Source organism: Otolemur garnettii, unplaced genomic scaffold, assembly GCF_000181295.1.
Source record: "Otolemur garnettii isolate 467f Iridium unplaced genomic scaffold, OtoGar3 scaffold00003, whole genome shotgun sequence".
Classification (NCBI taxonomy): Eukaryota; Metazoa; Chordata; class Mammalia; order Primates; family Galagidae; genus Otolemur; species Otolemur garnettii.
The window spans coordinates 41,145,391-41,163,885 of record NW_003852398.1 but is presented as its reverse complement, the minus strand read 5'-3'; the positions used below and the strand labels follow the sequence as shown (position 1 = coordinate 41,163,885).

The 18,495-nt window shown below is 40.4% G+C and overlaps 1 protein-coding gene across 1 annotated transcript in view; it reads left to right on the top strand.

Moving 5' to 3' along the window:
- Positions 1-13,281, top strand: part of SEC24A (SEC24 homolog A, COPII coat complex component) — a 101,365-nt gene extending 88,084 nt beyond the window's left edge. The window contains exons 18-21 of the mRNA XM_023514716.1: positions 368-472; positions 5,273-5,365; positions 9,751-9,854; positions 12,820-13,281. Of these exons, the coding sequence (XP_023370484.1) occupies positions 368-472; positions 5,273-5,365; positions 9,751-9,854; positions 12,820-12,934 (417 nt within the window). The 3' untranslated portion in view covers positions 12,935-13,281. The remainder of the gene's footprint in view (positions 1-367; positions 473-5,272; positions 5,366-9,750; positions 9,855-12,819) is intronic.
- Positions 13,282-18,495: the final 5,214 nt, after the last annotated feature.

Genomic DNA, 18,495 nt, shown 5'->3' with positions numbered 1-18,495 from the left:
CGCTTGGTAGAGTGCTGTGGCATCACATCTCACAGCAACCTGCAACTCCTGGGCTCAGGCAATTCTCTTGCCTCAGCCGCCCAAGTAGCTGGGACTACAGGTGCCCACAACTCCCAGCAATTTTTTTGTCGCAGTTTGGCCAGGGTTGGGTTTGAACCTACCACCCTCGGTATAGGGGGCTGGCGCCGTACTCACTGAGCCACAGCCACCGCCCAATTTCTTCATCTTTTTATATTTAAATAGGAATAATTATGATTTACCTAGGTAAGGCCCACACTCTTGGAGGTAACATTCATTTTTTTCGTTGCTAATTGTGACTTCCTAGTACCTGTATCTAAAAGCTTTAATGTTTTACTTAATTTCTCAGGGAGCACTCAACATCAATGATAGAACCATACCACAACCTCCTATTCTTCAGCTTTCAGTGGAGAAGCTGAGTAGAGATGGAGCTTTCCTCATGGATGCAGGCTCTGTGAGTATTTTGATTTACCCTGACCCTTCTCACTGTATACTACTGTACCATTTTAGTATTTGGTTTTATTCTCTATAATATTATTCTTCCTAAATAGTTTACACACTCTTTAACCTGTGTATAATCATGTATTACATAATGACATTTTGGTCAACAGTGGACCACTTATATTATAGAATGGCAGTTCCATAAGTTTATGATAGAGCTCAAAAATTTCTGTCAACTAGTTGTTACCATGCTATACGCTTTGTCATTATTTTAGAGTATACTCCTTATACGTATTAAAGAAAAAAAAGTTGGCCAGACCTGGTAGGTCATGCATATAATTCTGCACTCTGGGAGGCCAAGGCTGGAAAATCACTTGAGAGGTCAGTAGTTTAAGACCAGCCTAATCAAGAGCAAGACCCCTGTCTCTACTATAAGTAGAAAACTTAAGCCAGTGTGTGATGGCTTGCACCCATAGTCCCAGCTACATAGGAGGCTGAGGCAGGAAAATTGCTGAAGTCCAGGAGTTTGACATTATAGTGAGCTAGCCTGGGAAACAGAGAAGAAACTTATCTCAAAAACAACAACAACAACGGCTCAGTACCTGTGGCTCAAGTGGCTAAGGTGCCAGCCACATACACCCAAGGTGGCGGGTTCGAATCCAGCCCGGGCCTGCCAAACAACAATGATGGCTGCAACCAAAAAATAGCCAGGCGTTGTGGCGGGTGCCTGTGGTCCCAGCTACTTGGAAGGCTGAGGCAGGAGACTTGCTTGAGCCCAAGAGTTGGAGATTGCTGTGAGCTGTGATGCCAGGGCACTCTTCCCAGGGGGACAGCTTGAGGCTCTGTCTCAAAAAAAAAAAAAAAAAAAAAAAAAAAAAAACCAACAAAACAGGCATGGTCACTCACAATTGTAATCCTAGCACTCTGGGAGGCTGAGGAGGGTGGAATGATTGTACTCAGGAGTTTGAGACCAGCCTGAGCAAGAGTGAGACCTGATTTCTTAAAAAAATATATCAATGGGCATTGTGGTGGGTACCTATAGTCATAGCTTCTCTGGAGGCTGAGGAAAGAAGATCTCTTGAGCCCAAGAGTTTGAGGTTGCTGTGAACTATGACTTCATGGCACTGGTAGCTCACACCTGTAACCCTCCACTCTAGGAAGCCAAGGCAGGTGGATTGCTTGAGCAAGAAGCTGGAGATTAGCCTGAACAAGAGCAAGACCTTGTCTCTACTAAAAGTAGGAAAATTGAAGCAACGGGATCACTTGAGCCCAGGAGTTTGAGGCTACTATGAACTATGATGATGCCATGGTACTCTATCCAGGGCAACAGAGTAAGATTCTCTCTCTCAAAAAGTTAATTGGCTTTGCACCTATAGCTCAGTGGTTAGGGTGCCGGCCACATACACCAGGGCTGGTGGGTTCGAACTGGCCCAGGCCTGCTAAACAACAATGACAACAACAATAACAAAATAGCCGGGCATTGTGGTGGGTACCTATAGTGCCAGCTACTTGGAAGGCTAAGGCAAGAGAATTGCCTGAGTCCAAGAGTTTGAGTTTGCTATGAGCTGAGACACCATGGCACTCTATCAGTGGCAACATACTGAGACTCTGTCTCAAAAAAGAAAAGTTAACTGTAAAATAGCCTCAGGCAGGTTCTTGAGGAAGGTGGGTAGGCATTGTTATAGGAGATGACAGGCTGCATATATGTTATTGTGTCTGAGGACCTTCCATTGGGACAAGATGTAGAGATAAAAGATAATGATATGATATTGACCCTGTGTAGGTCTGGGTTAATGTATGTGTTTGTGTTTTAGTTTTTTTTTGTTTTTTGAGACAGATTCTCACTATGTTGCCCTCACGATAGGGTGCTATGGCTTCACAGCTCACAGCAACCTCAAACTCTCAGGCTTAAGTGATCCTCTTGCCTCAGCCTGCCCCTAGTAGCTGGGACTATGGGCGCCTACCCCAATGCCCAGCTGTTTTTCTTGCAGTTGTGGTTTAGCAGGCCTAGGCTGGTTTCCAACCGATTAGCCTCAGTGTATGTGGCTGGCACTGTAACCACTGTGCTACGGGCACTGAGCCTGTTTTGTTTGTTTTGTTTTGAGACAGAGTCTCACTATATCACCCTTGGTAGAGTGCTATGGCATCACAGCTCACAGCAACCTCAAACTCCTGGCCTTAAGCAATTCTCTTGCCCCAGCCTCCCAAGTAGCTGGGACTACAGGCATCCGTCACAGTGCCCAGCTATTTTTTGTTGTCATTGTTGGTAAGCTGGCCCGGGCTGGATTTGAACCTTCTAGCCTCTATGTATGTGCCTGGCGCCATAACCACTGTGCTATAGGCACCAAGCCCTTTTTTCTTCTTTTTTGAGACAGACTCTCAAGCTGTTTGCCTAGGCAGAGTGCTATGGCATTATAGCTCACAGCAACCTCCAACTCAGGCTAGTCTCAAACCTATGAGCTCAAGCTATCCACCTGCCTCAGCCTCCCAGAGGCAGGCTAAGATTATAAGCGTGAACCATCATGCCCGGCCCTGTGTCTTAGTTTTCAACAAAAAAGGTTAGAAAATTAAAAGAATAGTAAAAAAATTAAAAATACAAAAAATGGTTTTATTTTACATTTTACAGAATGCCATAGTGTCATAGCTGACAGCAACCTCAAACTCTTGGGCTCAAGTGATCCTCTTGCCTCAGCCTCCAAAGTAGCTGTGACTACAGGTGCTTGCTACAGCACCCGCCTATTTTTATAGAGACAGAGTCTCGCTGTTACTCAGGCTGGTCAGAAAGGCTTTAGAATAAGGATATAAAGAAAAAATACTGGCTCGGTGCCTGTAACTCAAGCGGCTAAGGCGCCAGCCACATACACCAGAGCTGGTGGGTTTGAATCCAGCCTGGTTCTGCCAAACAACAATGATAACTACAACCAAAAATAGCTGGGCTTTGTGGTGGGCATCTGTAGTTTCAGCTACTTAGAAGGCTGAGGCAAGAGAATCACTTAAGCCCAGGAGTTGGAGGTTGCTGTGAGTTATGATGCCACTGCATTCTACTCAGAGTGACAGCTTGGGCTCTATCTAGAGGAAAAAAAAATAAACAAAAAGAAAATATTTTTGTATAGCTATATATTTGTTTTTTGGGTTTTTTTGAGATAGAGCCTCAACGTGTCCCCGTGGGTAGAGTGCTGTGGCATCACAGCTCACAGCAACCTCCAACTCCTGGGCTCAAGTGAGTCTCCTGCCTCAGCCTCCCAAGTAGCTGGGACCACAGGTGCTCACCACAACACCCGGATATTTTTTGGTTGCAACCGTCATTGTTGTTTGGCAGGCCCGGGCTGGATTCGAACCTGCCACCTTAGGTATATGTGGCTGGCGCCTTAGCCACTTGAGCCACAGGTGCCGAGCCATAGCTGTATATATATATTTTTTTTTGTACAAAAGGTCTTTATTGGTGGGGGGAGGGAGGCTGTAGAGCAGCACCAAGGAGGAGAGAAAAGAGGGGAGAGAGATAAGGAGAGAGTGGGGAAGAGAAGAGAGAGAGAGTAGAGAAGAGTGAGGGGGAAGAGGAGGAAAAGAGAAGGAAAGGAGCAGACGCGTACCCTTATATAGAGAAGTCTCAGAATCTGTATATTTGTATTTTAAGCTAAGTGTTACTACAAAAGACTCAAAAAGTTAAAGAATATTAAAGTTTATAAAGTAAAAAGTTATATGAAGCTAAGGTTTATTATTTTGAGTGGTCTTCAGTGGTAAGGATTAATGACAAAAAAACATTTATTTATAAACTTAATGTGGCATAAGTATACAATGTTTACAATAAAGTCTGTTGTAGTGTATGGTAATGTCATAGGCCAAAATTCACTCACCACTTACTTGCTGACCCTTGCACTTTTAGTCATGCAAGCTCCATTGATAAGTGCTATATACAGGTGTTCCCCCTTTTAGAAATCTTTTATATGGGCTGGGCGCCTGTGGCTCAAGCAGCTAAGGTGCCAGCCAGGTACACCTTAGCTGGCAGGTTCGAATCCAGCTCAGGCCTGCCAAACAACAATAACGGCTGCAACCAAAAAATAGCCGGGCATTATGGCAGGTGCCTGTAGTCCCAGCTACTCAGGACGCAGAGGCAGGAGAATCGCTTGAGCCCAGGAGTTGGAGGTTGCTGTGAGCTGTGATGCCACAACATTCTACCCAGGGTAACAGCTTGAGGCTCTGTCTCAAAAAAAAAAAAAAAAATTCATTTATATGTAGTATCATATTTTTACTGTACCTTTTCTGTGTTAAGATATGGTTAGATATACAAATATTTACCTATTACAGTTGCCTATAGTATTCAATATGGTATCATGCTATACAGGTTTGTAGCCTAGGAGCAATAGGCTATATAACATATAGCTTAGGTGTTTAGTAGGCTATACCACCTAGGTTTGTGTAAGTACGCACTATGGTCTTTGCACATTTGTCCATCCACAACCTCCTTGTTCATGCCAAGCATAAAATGTCTCATCACAGTAAATACTAATTATTATTTATCCAGTTAAAGGTTGTACAATCTCACTGGATCTACTCATCCTTTTGATCTTTTAAAACAGTGATTCTCAACCTTCCTAATGCCACTACCCTTTAATACAGTTCCTCATGCTACTTCAGGAAGTAGCAACGAAAATAATTTTATGGTTGGGAGTCACCACCACATGAGGAACTGTATTAAAAGGTCCAGCATTATGAAGCTTGAGAACCACTGTTTTAAAACATACTTAGTGGTAAAGGCAAATCAGCAGAATTAGCATTTTGCTACATCTCAGAATAATTTTATTCCTGTCCCCAGGTACTGATGCTTTGGGTTGGAAAAAATTGCGCACATAATTTTCTCAGCCAAGTTCTAGGAGTTCAAAACTATGCATCGATTCCACAGCCTATGGTAAGACTTTTTAATTATAGTAGACTGGAAGGGCATTTCAAAGGTGGGAAAACATTAATATGCCACTTGAAATCAGAAAATAAGACTAAAAATTTTTCCAAAAGAGAAAATGTTCCTACATAGCCGGGCATGGTGGCGGGAGTCTGTAGTCCCAGCTACTCAGGAGGCTGAGGCAAGAGAATTGCCTAAGCCTAGGAGTTGGAGCTTGCTACGAGCTATGACGCCACAGCACTCTACCCAGGGTGATAAAGTGAGATTCTGTCTCTAAAACAAACAAACATAAAATGTTCCTACAAATTATGTTTGTCTTGCAACTGAAAGTACTCTATGTTTTATGGCATTCTTTAGATTACTTGGCATACTTAATCTGTTCTTAAGTATGTAAGGCAGTATTTTGTTTTATGAAGAAGCAATTAAGGTAGTTAATGACCAAAAAATGTAGTTTGCTGCAAACTACTCATTATAGTGCTTTGGCTTTTCTTTTTTCCCTGAGATTCACAATCAGCGTGATGTTGTGGCATTTTTTTTGGTTCTTTTATGGCAAGTGATTTCTTTCTTTCTTTTTTTTTTTTTTTTTTGAGATGGAGTCTCACTATGTTGCCTCTTCAGTAGAGTGCTGTAGTGTCACAGCTCACAGCAACCTAAAACTACTGGGCTTAAGCAATTCTTTTGCCTCAGCCTCCCAAGTAGCTGGGACTATAGGCGCCCACCACAATGCCCAGCTATTTTTTGTTTGTTTGTTTGTTTTGAGACAGAGTCTCACTTTATCGCCCTCGATAGAGTGCTGTGGCATCACAGATCACAGCAACCTCCAAATCTTGGACGTAGGCGATTCTCTTGCCTCAGCCTCCCAAGTAGCTGGGACTACAGGTACTTGCTACAACATCCGGCTATTTTTTGTTGCAATTTGGCCAGGGCTGGGTTTGAACCTACTACCCTTGGTATATGGGGCCAGCGCCCTACTTACTCAGCCATAGGTGCCACCCTCCAGCTATTTTTTGTTTGCAATTGTCATTGTTTAGCATGCCCTAGCTGGGCTCAAACCCACCAGCTTTGGTGTATGTGGCCAACATCCTACTCACTGAACTACCAGTGCTGAGCTTCAAGTGATTTCTTATTCTTTGGCTGGGACTTTTAAACTGCTTTTACGGTGGTGCCTGTGGCTCAGTGAGTAGGGCACCGGCCCCATAAAGCAAGGGTGGCAGGTTCAAACCCGGCCCTAGCCAAACTGCAACAAAAAATAGCCAGGCATTGTGGCAGGCGCCTGTACTCCTAACTACTCAGGAGGCTAAGGCAAGAGAATCACCTAAGGCCAAGAGTTAGAGGTTGCTGTGAGCTGTGACGTCACAACACTATACTGAGGGTGACAAAGTGAGACTCTGTCTCTACAAAAAAAAGTAAATAAAAACTGCATTAACCGTGGGCATGGTGGCTTACGCCTGTAATCCTAGTACTCTGGGAGGCCAACATGGGTGGATGCCCTGAACTCACAGCTTTGAGACCAATTTGAACAAAAGACCCTGTCTCTAAAAATAGCTGGGTGTTGTGGTCGGTGCCTTTAGTCTCAGCTACTTGGGAGACTGAGGCAAGAGAATCACTTTAGCCCATGAGTTGGAGGTTGCTATAAGCTATGATGTTACGGTACTCTACCAAGGATGACAAAGTGACACTCTGTCTCAAAGAAAAAAAAAAAAACTGCTTTGAAGTAAGAACTAAACTCATTGCCGCACTGGTGTACCTGACAATGAAAAGTGGCCAATGCCAGTTGAATTAATATTGATTATTGAAGAAAGTAATAATGGAATATATCACTAGCTATGTGATCTTGGACAAGTCACTCAATAGCCTCATTTGTAAAATAATAAGGCCAGGCACCCCATGTAATCCTAGCTCTCTGGGAGGCTAAGGTGGGTGGATTGCTTAAGCTCTCCTGAGTTCAAGACTAGCCGGACCAAGACCAAGATTCTATCTCTACTAAAAAAAAAAAATAGGAAGGTGTTGTGGCAGTGACCTATAGTCCCAGCTATTCAGGAGGCTGAGGCAGGAGGATCACTTGAACCCAAGAGTTTGAGGGTGCTATGTGCCATGACCCTACACCATTCTGCCCAGGTTGACAGAGTTAGACTCTGTCTTAAAAAAATAGAATAAAGTAATAAGAATGCTCTTTTTAGCACACACCTGTAATCCCAGCACTCTGAGAGACCAAGGTTATAGATCACTTGAGCTCAAGAGTTGGGAGACCAGCCTGAGCAAGAGCCAAACCCCATCTCAAAAAAAATAGCCAGGCCCTGGCCAGGCAAAGTGGCTGCCGCCTGTAATCTTAGCACTCTCGGTAGCTGAAGCAAAGCGGATTGCCTGAGCTTATGGGTTTGAAACCAGCGTGAGCAAAAGTAAGACCCTGTGTCTAAAAAATACCCGAGCATTGTGGTGGATGCCTGTAGTCTCACCTACTTGTGAGGCTAAAGCAAGAGGATTGCTTGAGCCCAAGAGTTTGAGGTTGCTGTGAGCTGTGACAGCATAGCATTCTATCAGGGGCAAGAAAGTTGAGACTCTCCGGCTCGGTGCCTGTGGCTCAAGTGGCTAAGGTGCCAGCCACATACACCTAAGGTGGCCGGTTCGAATCCAGCCCGGGCCCACCAAACAACAATGACGGCTCCAACCAAAAAATAGCCAGGCGTTGTGGCGGGCGCCTGTGGTCCCAGCTATTTGGGAGGCGGAGGCGGAGGCAGGAGACTCGCTGGAGCCCAGGAGTTGGAGGTTGCTGTGAGCTGTGATGCCATGGCACTCTACCCAGGGGGATAGCTTGAGGCTCTGTCTCAAAAAAAAAGAAAAGAAAGTGAGACTCTCACCAAAAAAAAAAAAACTTTCTTATGGAGGAGCAAATAAAGTTATCCACAAGAAAGCACTTAGGAAATTATATATAGCATTTGAGAAGTTTTGGATTATAATGTTAGAATTAAATTTTATTGTTATTCATTTATTTTTTTCAGACAGAGTGTTACTCTGTCACCCTGAGTAGAGTGCTGGGGCATCATAGCTCACAGCAACCTCAAACCCTTGAGCTTGAGTAGGCCTCTTCAATTTCCCAAGTAGCTGAGACTATAGGCATATGCCATTATGCTAGTCTAGTTTTTCTGTTTTTAGTAGAGATGAGATCTCGCTCTTTGTCAGTCTGCTCTCAAACTCCTGAGCTCAAGCAATCTACCTGCCTCAGCCTCTCAGACTGGTAGGATTACAGGCATGTGGTCTAAAGTTTGAATTAATTATAATAGATGTTCTTATTTAGTATCATATTTTTCATTTCATTTATTTATTTATTTATTTATTTTTGTTGTTGCAGTTTAGCTGAGGTTGGTTTCAAACCCGCCACCCTCAGTATATTGGGCTGGCGCCCTACCCACTGAGCCACAGGCGCCGCCCTCAAGTGTGTCATATTTTTTAGTCCGTATTACTGATTTGTATCCAATTTTAGACTGTGTTTAATTTCATCACTTTTTTTTTCTCTTGAGACAGTCTCAAGCTGTCACCTTGGGTAGAGTGCCGTGACATCATAGCTCTTAGCAGCCTCCAACTCTTGGGCGTAAGTGATCCTCTTGCCTCAGTTTTTCTATTTTTAGTAGAGACAGTCTCTTTTTGCTCAGGTTGGTCTCGAACTCAAGCAATCCACCTACCTTGGCTTCCCAAAGTGCTAGGATTACAGGCATGAGCTACCATACCCAGCCCTAATTTCATCACTGTTTCATACTGATATGTTTTATACTGATAGGTTTTGTGACTCCCTTCATAGATGTCATTAAAGAATTTATATAGTACTTAAAAGACATATCTATGTCAGGATTATAACTAGGATAAACACTAACTTTGAGATGTTGAGCAAAGCTACTGGATTTAGATGACTAAGCATTTTAAGTAATGAATAAACAAGAAATTGTCATATTTGTAATAATTACCTGAATAAATCAGTTGATTCTTAGGCCCCTTCCCAAACCTCCTCAATCAACATGTGCAGTTCAACAAGATCACCAGGTAATCATGTATATGTTAAAATTTGGCAAGAACTATAGGCCAGGAGAGGTGACTCACTCCTGTAATCCTAGCACTCTAGGAGGTTGAAGTGAGCCAGAGCCAGGCCTCACCTCTAATGATAACTGGACATTGTGGCAGGTGCCTATAGTCCCAGCTACTCAGGAGGCTGAGGCAAGAGGATTGCTTGAGCCCAGGAATTGAGATTGCTATGAGCTATGACACCACAGCACTCTTCCAAGGGTGACAAAGTGAGACTCTGTCTCAAAAAAATAAATAAAAATAAAATTTGGTAAGTACTGTAGATCATACATTAGAGATATAATTAGAATAAGTTGGATATTGTTGGTTTTATTTAACAGACAGACCTTCCACAACTTAATACAGCAGAATCTGCCAGAACAATAGCTTTCATCTCTTGGCTTAGGGATCAGAGACCATTTTTCCCAATACTTTATGTCATAAGGTAAGTCAAATTTTTCATTTGCTAGTAGTTAAACAGTTTGTTTCTTCTTGCAAGGACTTGTTTAGAATCATAGATAAATGTGACCTAATGCTTAAGCTAACCTTTTATACATTAGTGTAGGGAAAAAAATGAAAAAGAATTCTTCTCAATAAATCCTATTAAATCATGCTTTATAATCCAAGTATTAGAATAACTAGACCTTAACGACCTGTTAGTAATAAACTTAGCTATTTCTTTCTCTTTTGGGGTTTTATTTTATTTTTAATTGACATAATTGTGTATATTTTTGAGGTACACTGTGACCTTTCAATATATTTAATGCTGGTATATGCATTATGGAATGATCAAATTATGCTAATTAACGTACCTATCACTACAGATTTATTGCTTCTTTGTGTTGAGAACATTTATAATCTTTTTTTTTTTTTAAAGAGACAGAGTCTCACTTTGTCACCCTCAGTAGAGTGCTGTTACGTCACAGCTCACAGCAACCCCCAATTACTGGGCTTAGGCGATTCTCTTGCTTCAGCCTCCAAAGTAGCTGGGACCACAGGTGCCTGCCACAACACCCAGCTATTTTTTTTATTGCTTGGCGGGGGCTGGGTTTGAACCCCTCACCCTCAGTATATGGGGCCAGTGCCCTACTCACTGAGCCACAGGCGCCACCCTATAATCCATTCTTTTAGCTATTGTAAAATATATGAGATCTGGGCTTGGCACTGGTAGCACAGTGATTACGGCACTAGCCACATATCCTGAGGGTGGTGGGTTTGAACCTAGCCAGACCAGCTAAACAACAGTGACAACTGAAACAAAAAATAGCTGGGCATTGTGATGGGCACCTGTAGAGTCCCAGCTGCTTAGAAAGCTGAGGGAAGAGAATCGCTTAAGCCAAAGAGTTTGAGGTTTCTGTGAGCTGTGACACCACAACACTTTCCTGAGGACAACATAGTGAGACTCTGTCTCAAAAAAAAAAAAAAAAAAAAAGGGACCTGATGATTAAGTTTGAGAACTCATCCTAGAAAAAGTGCTACATATTTCATTTGTGAATATCACTGTGGTCACCAGTGAAGTACTCGCCTTGGGAAGTTATGCACCAATGCCAGCACCTTGTCTACCCTTAAAAGCCATTTTATAACTCTTTCTTGTGTAATGATCATCAGAGCTGCTCTCATATGGCACACAAAAACCCGCAATAATGAATAATGTGGTATCAAGAAGAATGTCATGTGTCAACATGAACACAGCTGTGAGATCCTGATATACCAAGATTTTGAAACCTTACTGAATTGTTTCTACAGTGCTGCCTATGTAAGCACATGGTGGCAAGCTTGTGAGTTTGTCAAACCCTCAGACAGCAGCTCAGATGGTCATTCTAGAAAGATTCCAAAATTACTTTGAATCATGAACTAGGTACTGTTGTTAGTGCATAGCTTCCCAAGGGTGTACTTTTTTGTTTGTTTGTTTTGAGATAGAGTCTCACTGTGTTGCCCTTGGTAGAGTGCCATGGCATCACAGCTCCCAGCAACCTCCAACTCTTGGGATTAAGCAATTCTCTTGCCTCAGCCTTCAAAGTAGGTGGGACTACAGGCACCCAACACAATGCCTGGGTATTTTTTAATTGCAGTTGTCGTTGTTTGGCTGGCCTGGGCTGCGTTCAAACCCACCAGCCTTGGTGTATGTGGCTGGCACTGAAGTACTGTGCTATGGGCGCCAAGCTCCAAGGGGTGTACTTTGAAGGTGACTATTGTGATATTCAGCAGTGAAGTATGTAGCACTTTTTCTAGGATGAGGTCATGAAATCAGTTGTCAGACCTTGTATGTCATTATTACCCATAGTCACTATGTTGTCTAATAGACTACTAGACCTATTTCTCCTGTGTAACTGAATTTTTGCACCCTCTGACTGACATCTCTCCTGTCTTTATCCAAATCCCCTCTTTCTTTATACCTCTCAGGTGCTGGTGATCATGAGTCTATTCTCTATTTCTATGAGTGCAACCTTTGTAGATTCCACATGTATAAGGAAGATGGTGTGATTTTTGTCTCTCTGTGCCTAGCTTATTTCACTTAGCATCATGTCCTCTAGATCCATCCATTTGCAAATTACAGAATATCTTGCTTTTAAAAAGCTGAATATTTAGCTGGGCATTGTGGTGGGCGCCTGTAGTCCCAACTACTGGGAGGCTGAGGCAAGTGAATCACTTAAGCCCGGTAGTTTGAAGTTGCTGTGAGCTGTGACAGCACAGCACTCTAATGAGGGTGACATAGTGAGACTGTCTCAAATAAAAAATAAAAAGCTGAATATTATTCCATTATGTCAGTATATCATATTTTTAAAAGCCATTCATCCCTTCATGGGTACTTCAGCTATTTCCATATCTTGATTATTGGAATAATGCTTTGATGAACATAAGAGCACAGAATCTCTTTGACATGCTGATTTCAAGGCTTTTGTATATGTACCTAGAAGTGGAATTGGTGGATCAACAATTTCTCTTAATTCCACTATAAACTTTTACCCCTGAACAAAATGAAGTTTATGTAATCAACCAAACATTCTCAGAGAAAGCTTCTAGAAGTAAGTATTTGTATGATAAATGTTAAGATAGTTATCAGAGTAAATCAAGAGCCTTATGACAGGGTGGCGCTTGTAGCTCAGTGAGTGGGTCCCCAGCCCAATAGACAGAGGGTGGCTTCAAGTCTGGCCCTGGCCAAACTGCAACAAAAAAATAGCTGGGCGTTGTGGTGAGTGCCTGTAGTCTCAGCTACTCAGGACACTGAGACAAGAGAATCTCTTAAGCCCAGGAACTGGAGGTTGCTGTGGGCTGTGATGCTGCGGCACTCTACTGAGAGCGACAAAGTGAGACTCTGTCTCTTTAAAAAAAAAAAAAGCCTTCTGACAAATCCGCTGTTTATTTAACTATTACATTTTGTCTAAATTTTTTTGCCTTTTATTCTTAAGGGATGAGAGTCCAATGAAAGCAAACTTCCTTCAAAACATGGTAGAAGACAGAACAGAATCTGCATTATCATATTATGAATTCCTCTTGCATATACAGCAACAAGTGAATAAATGAACAACTGAAGAAATTTGACTTCGTTATTTCTAAGAATGTCATGATAATGCAGAATATCTAGGAATGTGTCATACCTTCCTTTTCTATCAAGTTGGATTCAATGTGATGATTAAGATGTTCTCACTGTGATTTCAGCAAACTATAGCAAATAAAGAACCACAGCAGAGAATCAAACATGCAACTCTGAAATACTGTATTTTTCAAATCAAAATATATCTATATATGATTGAAAACTTTTTTCCTTTGCTGCCAATTATGTTTGAGTTATCATGGATTGAAGCAAGATAAAACAATGTTGCTGAGGCAAATACTTTTTGTAAAATAAAGATTTCTGTGTTCCACATGTATATTTCTCATTTTTTATTTTTCTGAATTTTTGGCTGCTACGTTTAAAACCTCACAAGAAGCCGGGCATGGTGGCTCATGCTTTTATAATCCTAGTACTCTGGGAGGCTGCAGCAGGTGGATTGCTCGAGCTCAGGAGTTTGAGACCAGCCTGAGCATGAGCAAGACCTTGTCTCTACTAAAAATAGAAAAACTGAGGCAAGAGGATCACTTGAGCCCAAGAGTTTGAGGTTGCTGTGAGCTATGATGATGCCACACCACTCTCCCCATGGTGACAAAGTGAGATTCTGTCTCAAATAAATAAATCCTCACAAGACTAAGTGTTGCAGGGAATTTACAAATCCATTGATCTTTCTAAAAATCAAAAATTAGAAGTCAATAGAATGTAGGAAAACTAGAATTCATTCCCATACCTTTTTTCTTTCTTTCTTACGGACAAGTATTACCATGTGAAAGTAGAAGTTGAGTAAACTAACTCTAGTCTAGCCTGAGAAAAATATGAAGTAATAAATTCAAGCTTTAAAATCTGTCAGTATTCTCTATACTTGAAGAACAAAGTCACTTTGAAGTGAACACTATAATGAGGTGGTTTCTTGATTTGGCTGCAAAAGACTTGGACGTACTGTGTTATTCTTCAGTGAAAAGAATTTGAGCTGTCATTTTAAATACCCATATACTGAGATTGGTGATGATAATAAGGAGATGAAAAACTTTAGTTATCTTGATTGATCCTTTAGGTGGGTTTTTATTTGGTACATTTCTGCTTTGGATGTATAATAAAAGTTTTATTTTGGTGAAATGAGGATGGATGAAAGAAATTCAAGTTTTCTTTAATGCCATCTCAAACGTATCAGTAAAATTGTAAGGAGGTTAAATTAAATTGGAAGCACTTAGAACAAATACTTACTCTTGAATATTAAAACCTATTAAAGCATGACTGCTGTTTGATTTGATAGATGTTAAAATCACACAAATCTAATATATTGAAGTAAGAAAGAAACTTGATTTCTGAACATGCTCAGAGACTGCTTTTTGATTCAGCTAGAGAAATAGTTAAAACTATTGAGCAAATTTTGTTTACAAGTAGGTCAATTATACATCTGTATATTTAAAGTGCTGTGATATAGTATCTTTTTAAGAGATTTTGAAGGCCAGGCATGGTGGCTCACACCTGTAATCCTAGCACTCCGGGTGGCAGAGGCGGGTGGATTCCCTGACCTCACAGGTTCAAGACCAGCCAGAGCCAAAGCGAGACCCATCTCTAAAAATAGCCGGGCGTTGTGGCAGGTGCCTGTAGTCCCAGCTACTTGGGAGGCTGAGGCAAGAGAATCACTTTAGCCCAAGAGGTTGAGTTTGCTGTGAGCTGTGGTGCTACAGCACTCTACCAAGGGCCACATAGTGAGACTCTGTCTCTTAAAAAAAAAGTTTTGCTCATTTTTCAGATTCATCTTGTCTTATATGAACTTCTTAAAAGATGTTCATGTGTAATACTTGATGAAAAGGGTTTTTTTGTTTGTTTTAATGAGTTAGAAAATGTGTTTACAATCTTGGTTTTATATGATCACCAATGAAATAGTAACTTTCAGGTTTACATCAATACGAACTGACTTTAACTGTGTTGTGTGGAATAGGGAAGAAGTAGTCCCTCTAGAATATATAACTGTTTTCCAGCTAGTTCAGAATAATTATGTTTTATAAAAATACCTCCCTTAAGCAGTGTTAAGGTTTGTTTCCAGGGTGCAAGTAGTACACTGAACTGGAAGTTTTCTTGAAGTCTGTTTCATTTATTAGGAAGCAATTTTCAAATTGTAGCTAATTAAAGTTTGTATTTCTCCCTCTGTTAAAGAAACAGTTCGTTATGTACTAATATCTTAAAATAACTAAAAAATTTTCTTTTTAATGTCATTTTAAATGTTGATATTTGTAGGTCCTTTCTTAATAGTAGTAAAGAATCTTCCAGAGGGAAACATTTATGCTTTTAGGGATAATCTTCCTTGTGCCTCACCACATCCCTAAGTGGCTATGACTCTTGTTATTACCATCTGCTTTGTTAGTATATTTCACAAACTTACTTTTACAAATTATTTTAGATATTATGTAATACGTGCAATCCAGAATGATTTTATATGTCATAAAAAAGAAAACTTTACTTTTTTTTTTTTTTTTTTTGGCCGGGGCCAGGTTTGAACCTGCCACCTCTGGTATATGGGGCTGACGCCCTACTCCTTTGAGCCACAGGCACCGCCCTAAAAAATAAAACTTTACTTAGGATTCATAATATTTGTTCTCTAGATAATGAGAAAATGAATGAGCCTTTTAGGGATATTGATATAAAGTGATTATTTTTTGCAGTGTTGAATGTGTTTTTTAGTTTGATTTCTTTTCCCCCTTTGGGCAATAGGGACAACATGCCGTATCATCTTGTATTACTTTTTGATGTAAAGCAACTAATATTTACACTATGCCATATTTTTTTTTATCATAGTTGTAAATTATAAAAAATCCTTGAATTTTCTATAGATCTACAACTACTCAAGTAACAGACAAGGGCAATCTTGGTACTTAAATCTGAGCATGGCAGTTCTACCATAAAAAGTACTCTATTTTTCTAATTTCTAGAATTTTTAAAATGACATTTATGTAAGTCTGACATACTAATATTCACTTAAGCAGTACTATTTATTTTAGTTTGCATATATTTTCATTGTTTTTAATTTAATGTATTGAGTCTAATAGACTGTTTTGCAATAATTACAATAAAGATTTATTTCTTCTAATCAAAGATGCATAACAGCTATTATCTAGGGGACCACCAAATGTGATTTCAAGATTTTGTTAACTATTACAAATGTAATCCTTATATAGAAATTTTAATTTTGTAAAGTAGTGTATAATATTGTAATATTAAATTCTTGTTCTCAAATTTAATTATGTATTGATCCTCAGCGTTCTGTGTTAAATCTTGCTACTCTGAAATGTTAGAGACAAGATTTGTCTTCCTTTTTACAGTTTGTAATTTTCACTGTTTTATTCCTGTAAAAAAAGTCATTTGTAACCATGCAAACAATCGTTTGATCTGTGCTAACTTATCAATTTGCCTATTCAATAAAGTTAATTGAAAGAGCTTACATACAGTTGTTTAAAGTGATATGAACAACTTGCCAATCACTCAGTAATGCTATTTTGTTCATCCTGGTCAAGTCAATGGTAAACTATTGTTGAAGGTGCTATAGGTGTCTGGGAGGTCATAACCTGAGATCTTAGTGTTCATTCCTCTAGGATATCTGGATTTGAAATTCTAGATTGAAGTTTCCTTGATAGTGATCCCTTGTCTTCTGGACCCTTTTGTTACTGATAAGATGATGACAGCTGTCATTCCAGTTCATTTAATGATATTCTCTGTTAGCTTTTTTTTTTTTTTTTTTTTTGGCCAGGGCTGGGTTTAAACCGGCCACCTCCGCATATGGGGCTGGCACCTTACTCCTTGAGCCACAGGTGCTGCCCATCTGTGAGCTGTTTAAGATTTTTATTTTGTCCACAGTGTCTTATAGTTTTATTACTCTAGGTTTATTGTTTATCCTACTTGCTATTTAGAGCACACTTGAATCTGAAGATGTTATTATCAATTCTGAAAATTCCCAGTCCTTTTCAAATTTTTGTTTTCTTATTCCCTCTATTTTCTTTTTTTGTTTTTTCTTTTTTTTTTTTGTAGAGACAGAGTCTCACTTTGTTGCCCTTGGTAGAGTGCCATGGCATCACAGCTCACAGCAAACCTCCAACTCCTGGGCTTAGATAATTCTCTTGCCTCAGCCTCTTGAGTAGCTTGGACTACAGGCACCCACCACAATGCCTGGCTATTTTCTGTTGCAGTTTGGCTGGGGCCGGGTTTGAACCTACCATCCTTGGTATATGGGGCCAGTGCCCTACTCACTGAGCCACAGGCGCTGCCCTACTTATTTATTTTTTGAGACAGTCTCAAGCTGTCGCCCTGGGAAGAGTGCTATGGCATCACAGCTCACAGTAACCTCAAACTCTTGGCCTTAAGTGATTCTCTTGCCTCAGCCTCTCGAGTCGCTAGGACCACAGGTGCCCGCCACAACGCCCAGCTATTTTTCTCTGATGTATGTGACTGGCACCCTAGCCACTTGAGCTACAGGCACTGAGCCACACTGGTTCCCTTTTTCACTATGTCCAGATTGGAGTTTTATCTCCTCTACTAAATTCTGTGTTTGTATAATTACACTTTAAATTTCTAAGAAAACTGTACCAGCCCCATATACCAAGGGTGGTGGGTTCGAACCAAGCCTTGGCCAAATTGAAACAAAAAATTAGCCCAGTGTTGTGGTGGGCACCTGTAGTCCCACCTACTCCGGAGGCTGAGGTAAGAGAATTTCTTAAGCCCAAGAGCTGGAGGTTGCTATGAGCTGTGACACCACGGCACTCTACCGAGGGCAACAAAGTGACACTATATATCAAAAAATCAAATAAATATATCAAATATATCAAAAAAATAAAATAAAAAATAAATTTCTAAGAAAATTAACAAATATATCTATAACAAATAGATATATCAAATATATCAAAAAAATAAAATAAAAAATAAATTTCTAAGAAAATTAACAAATAGGCCTGGTATAGTGGTTCATGTCTGTAATCCTAGCACTCTGGAAGGCAGAGGTGGGTAGATTGCTTGAGCTCAGGAATTTGAGATGAGCCTGAGCAAGAGTCAGACCCCATTTTTACTTAAAAAAAAAAAAAAAGGTTACAAATATATGTGTGTGTGTATTTTTTATTGTTGGGAAATAATTGAGGGTACAAAGACTCAGGTTACACTCTTAACATTTGGTGGGTAAAGTCCCTCTAAAAATAGTGTCCCATCCCCATGAGGTGTGTCACACACTGTGGCCCCACACCACCTTCCTATTCTCTCTCCACTCCCCGACCATGTACTAGCATAAATTGTCCTCATATCAGAATTGATTACATGGATTCTTGCTTCTCCATTCTTGTGATGTTTTACTAAGAAGAATGTATTTCAACTCCATCCAAATTACTACAAGAAATGTAAAGTCACCATCTTTGTTAGTGGCTGAATAGTATTCCATGGCATACATATACCAGTTTATTATTCCATTCCTGGGTATTTAGGTTGTTTCCACAATCTGGCAATTGTAAATTGAGCTGCAGTAAACAGTCTAGTGCAAATGTCCTTTTGT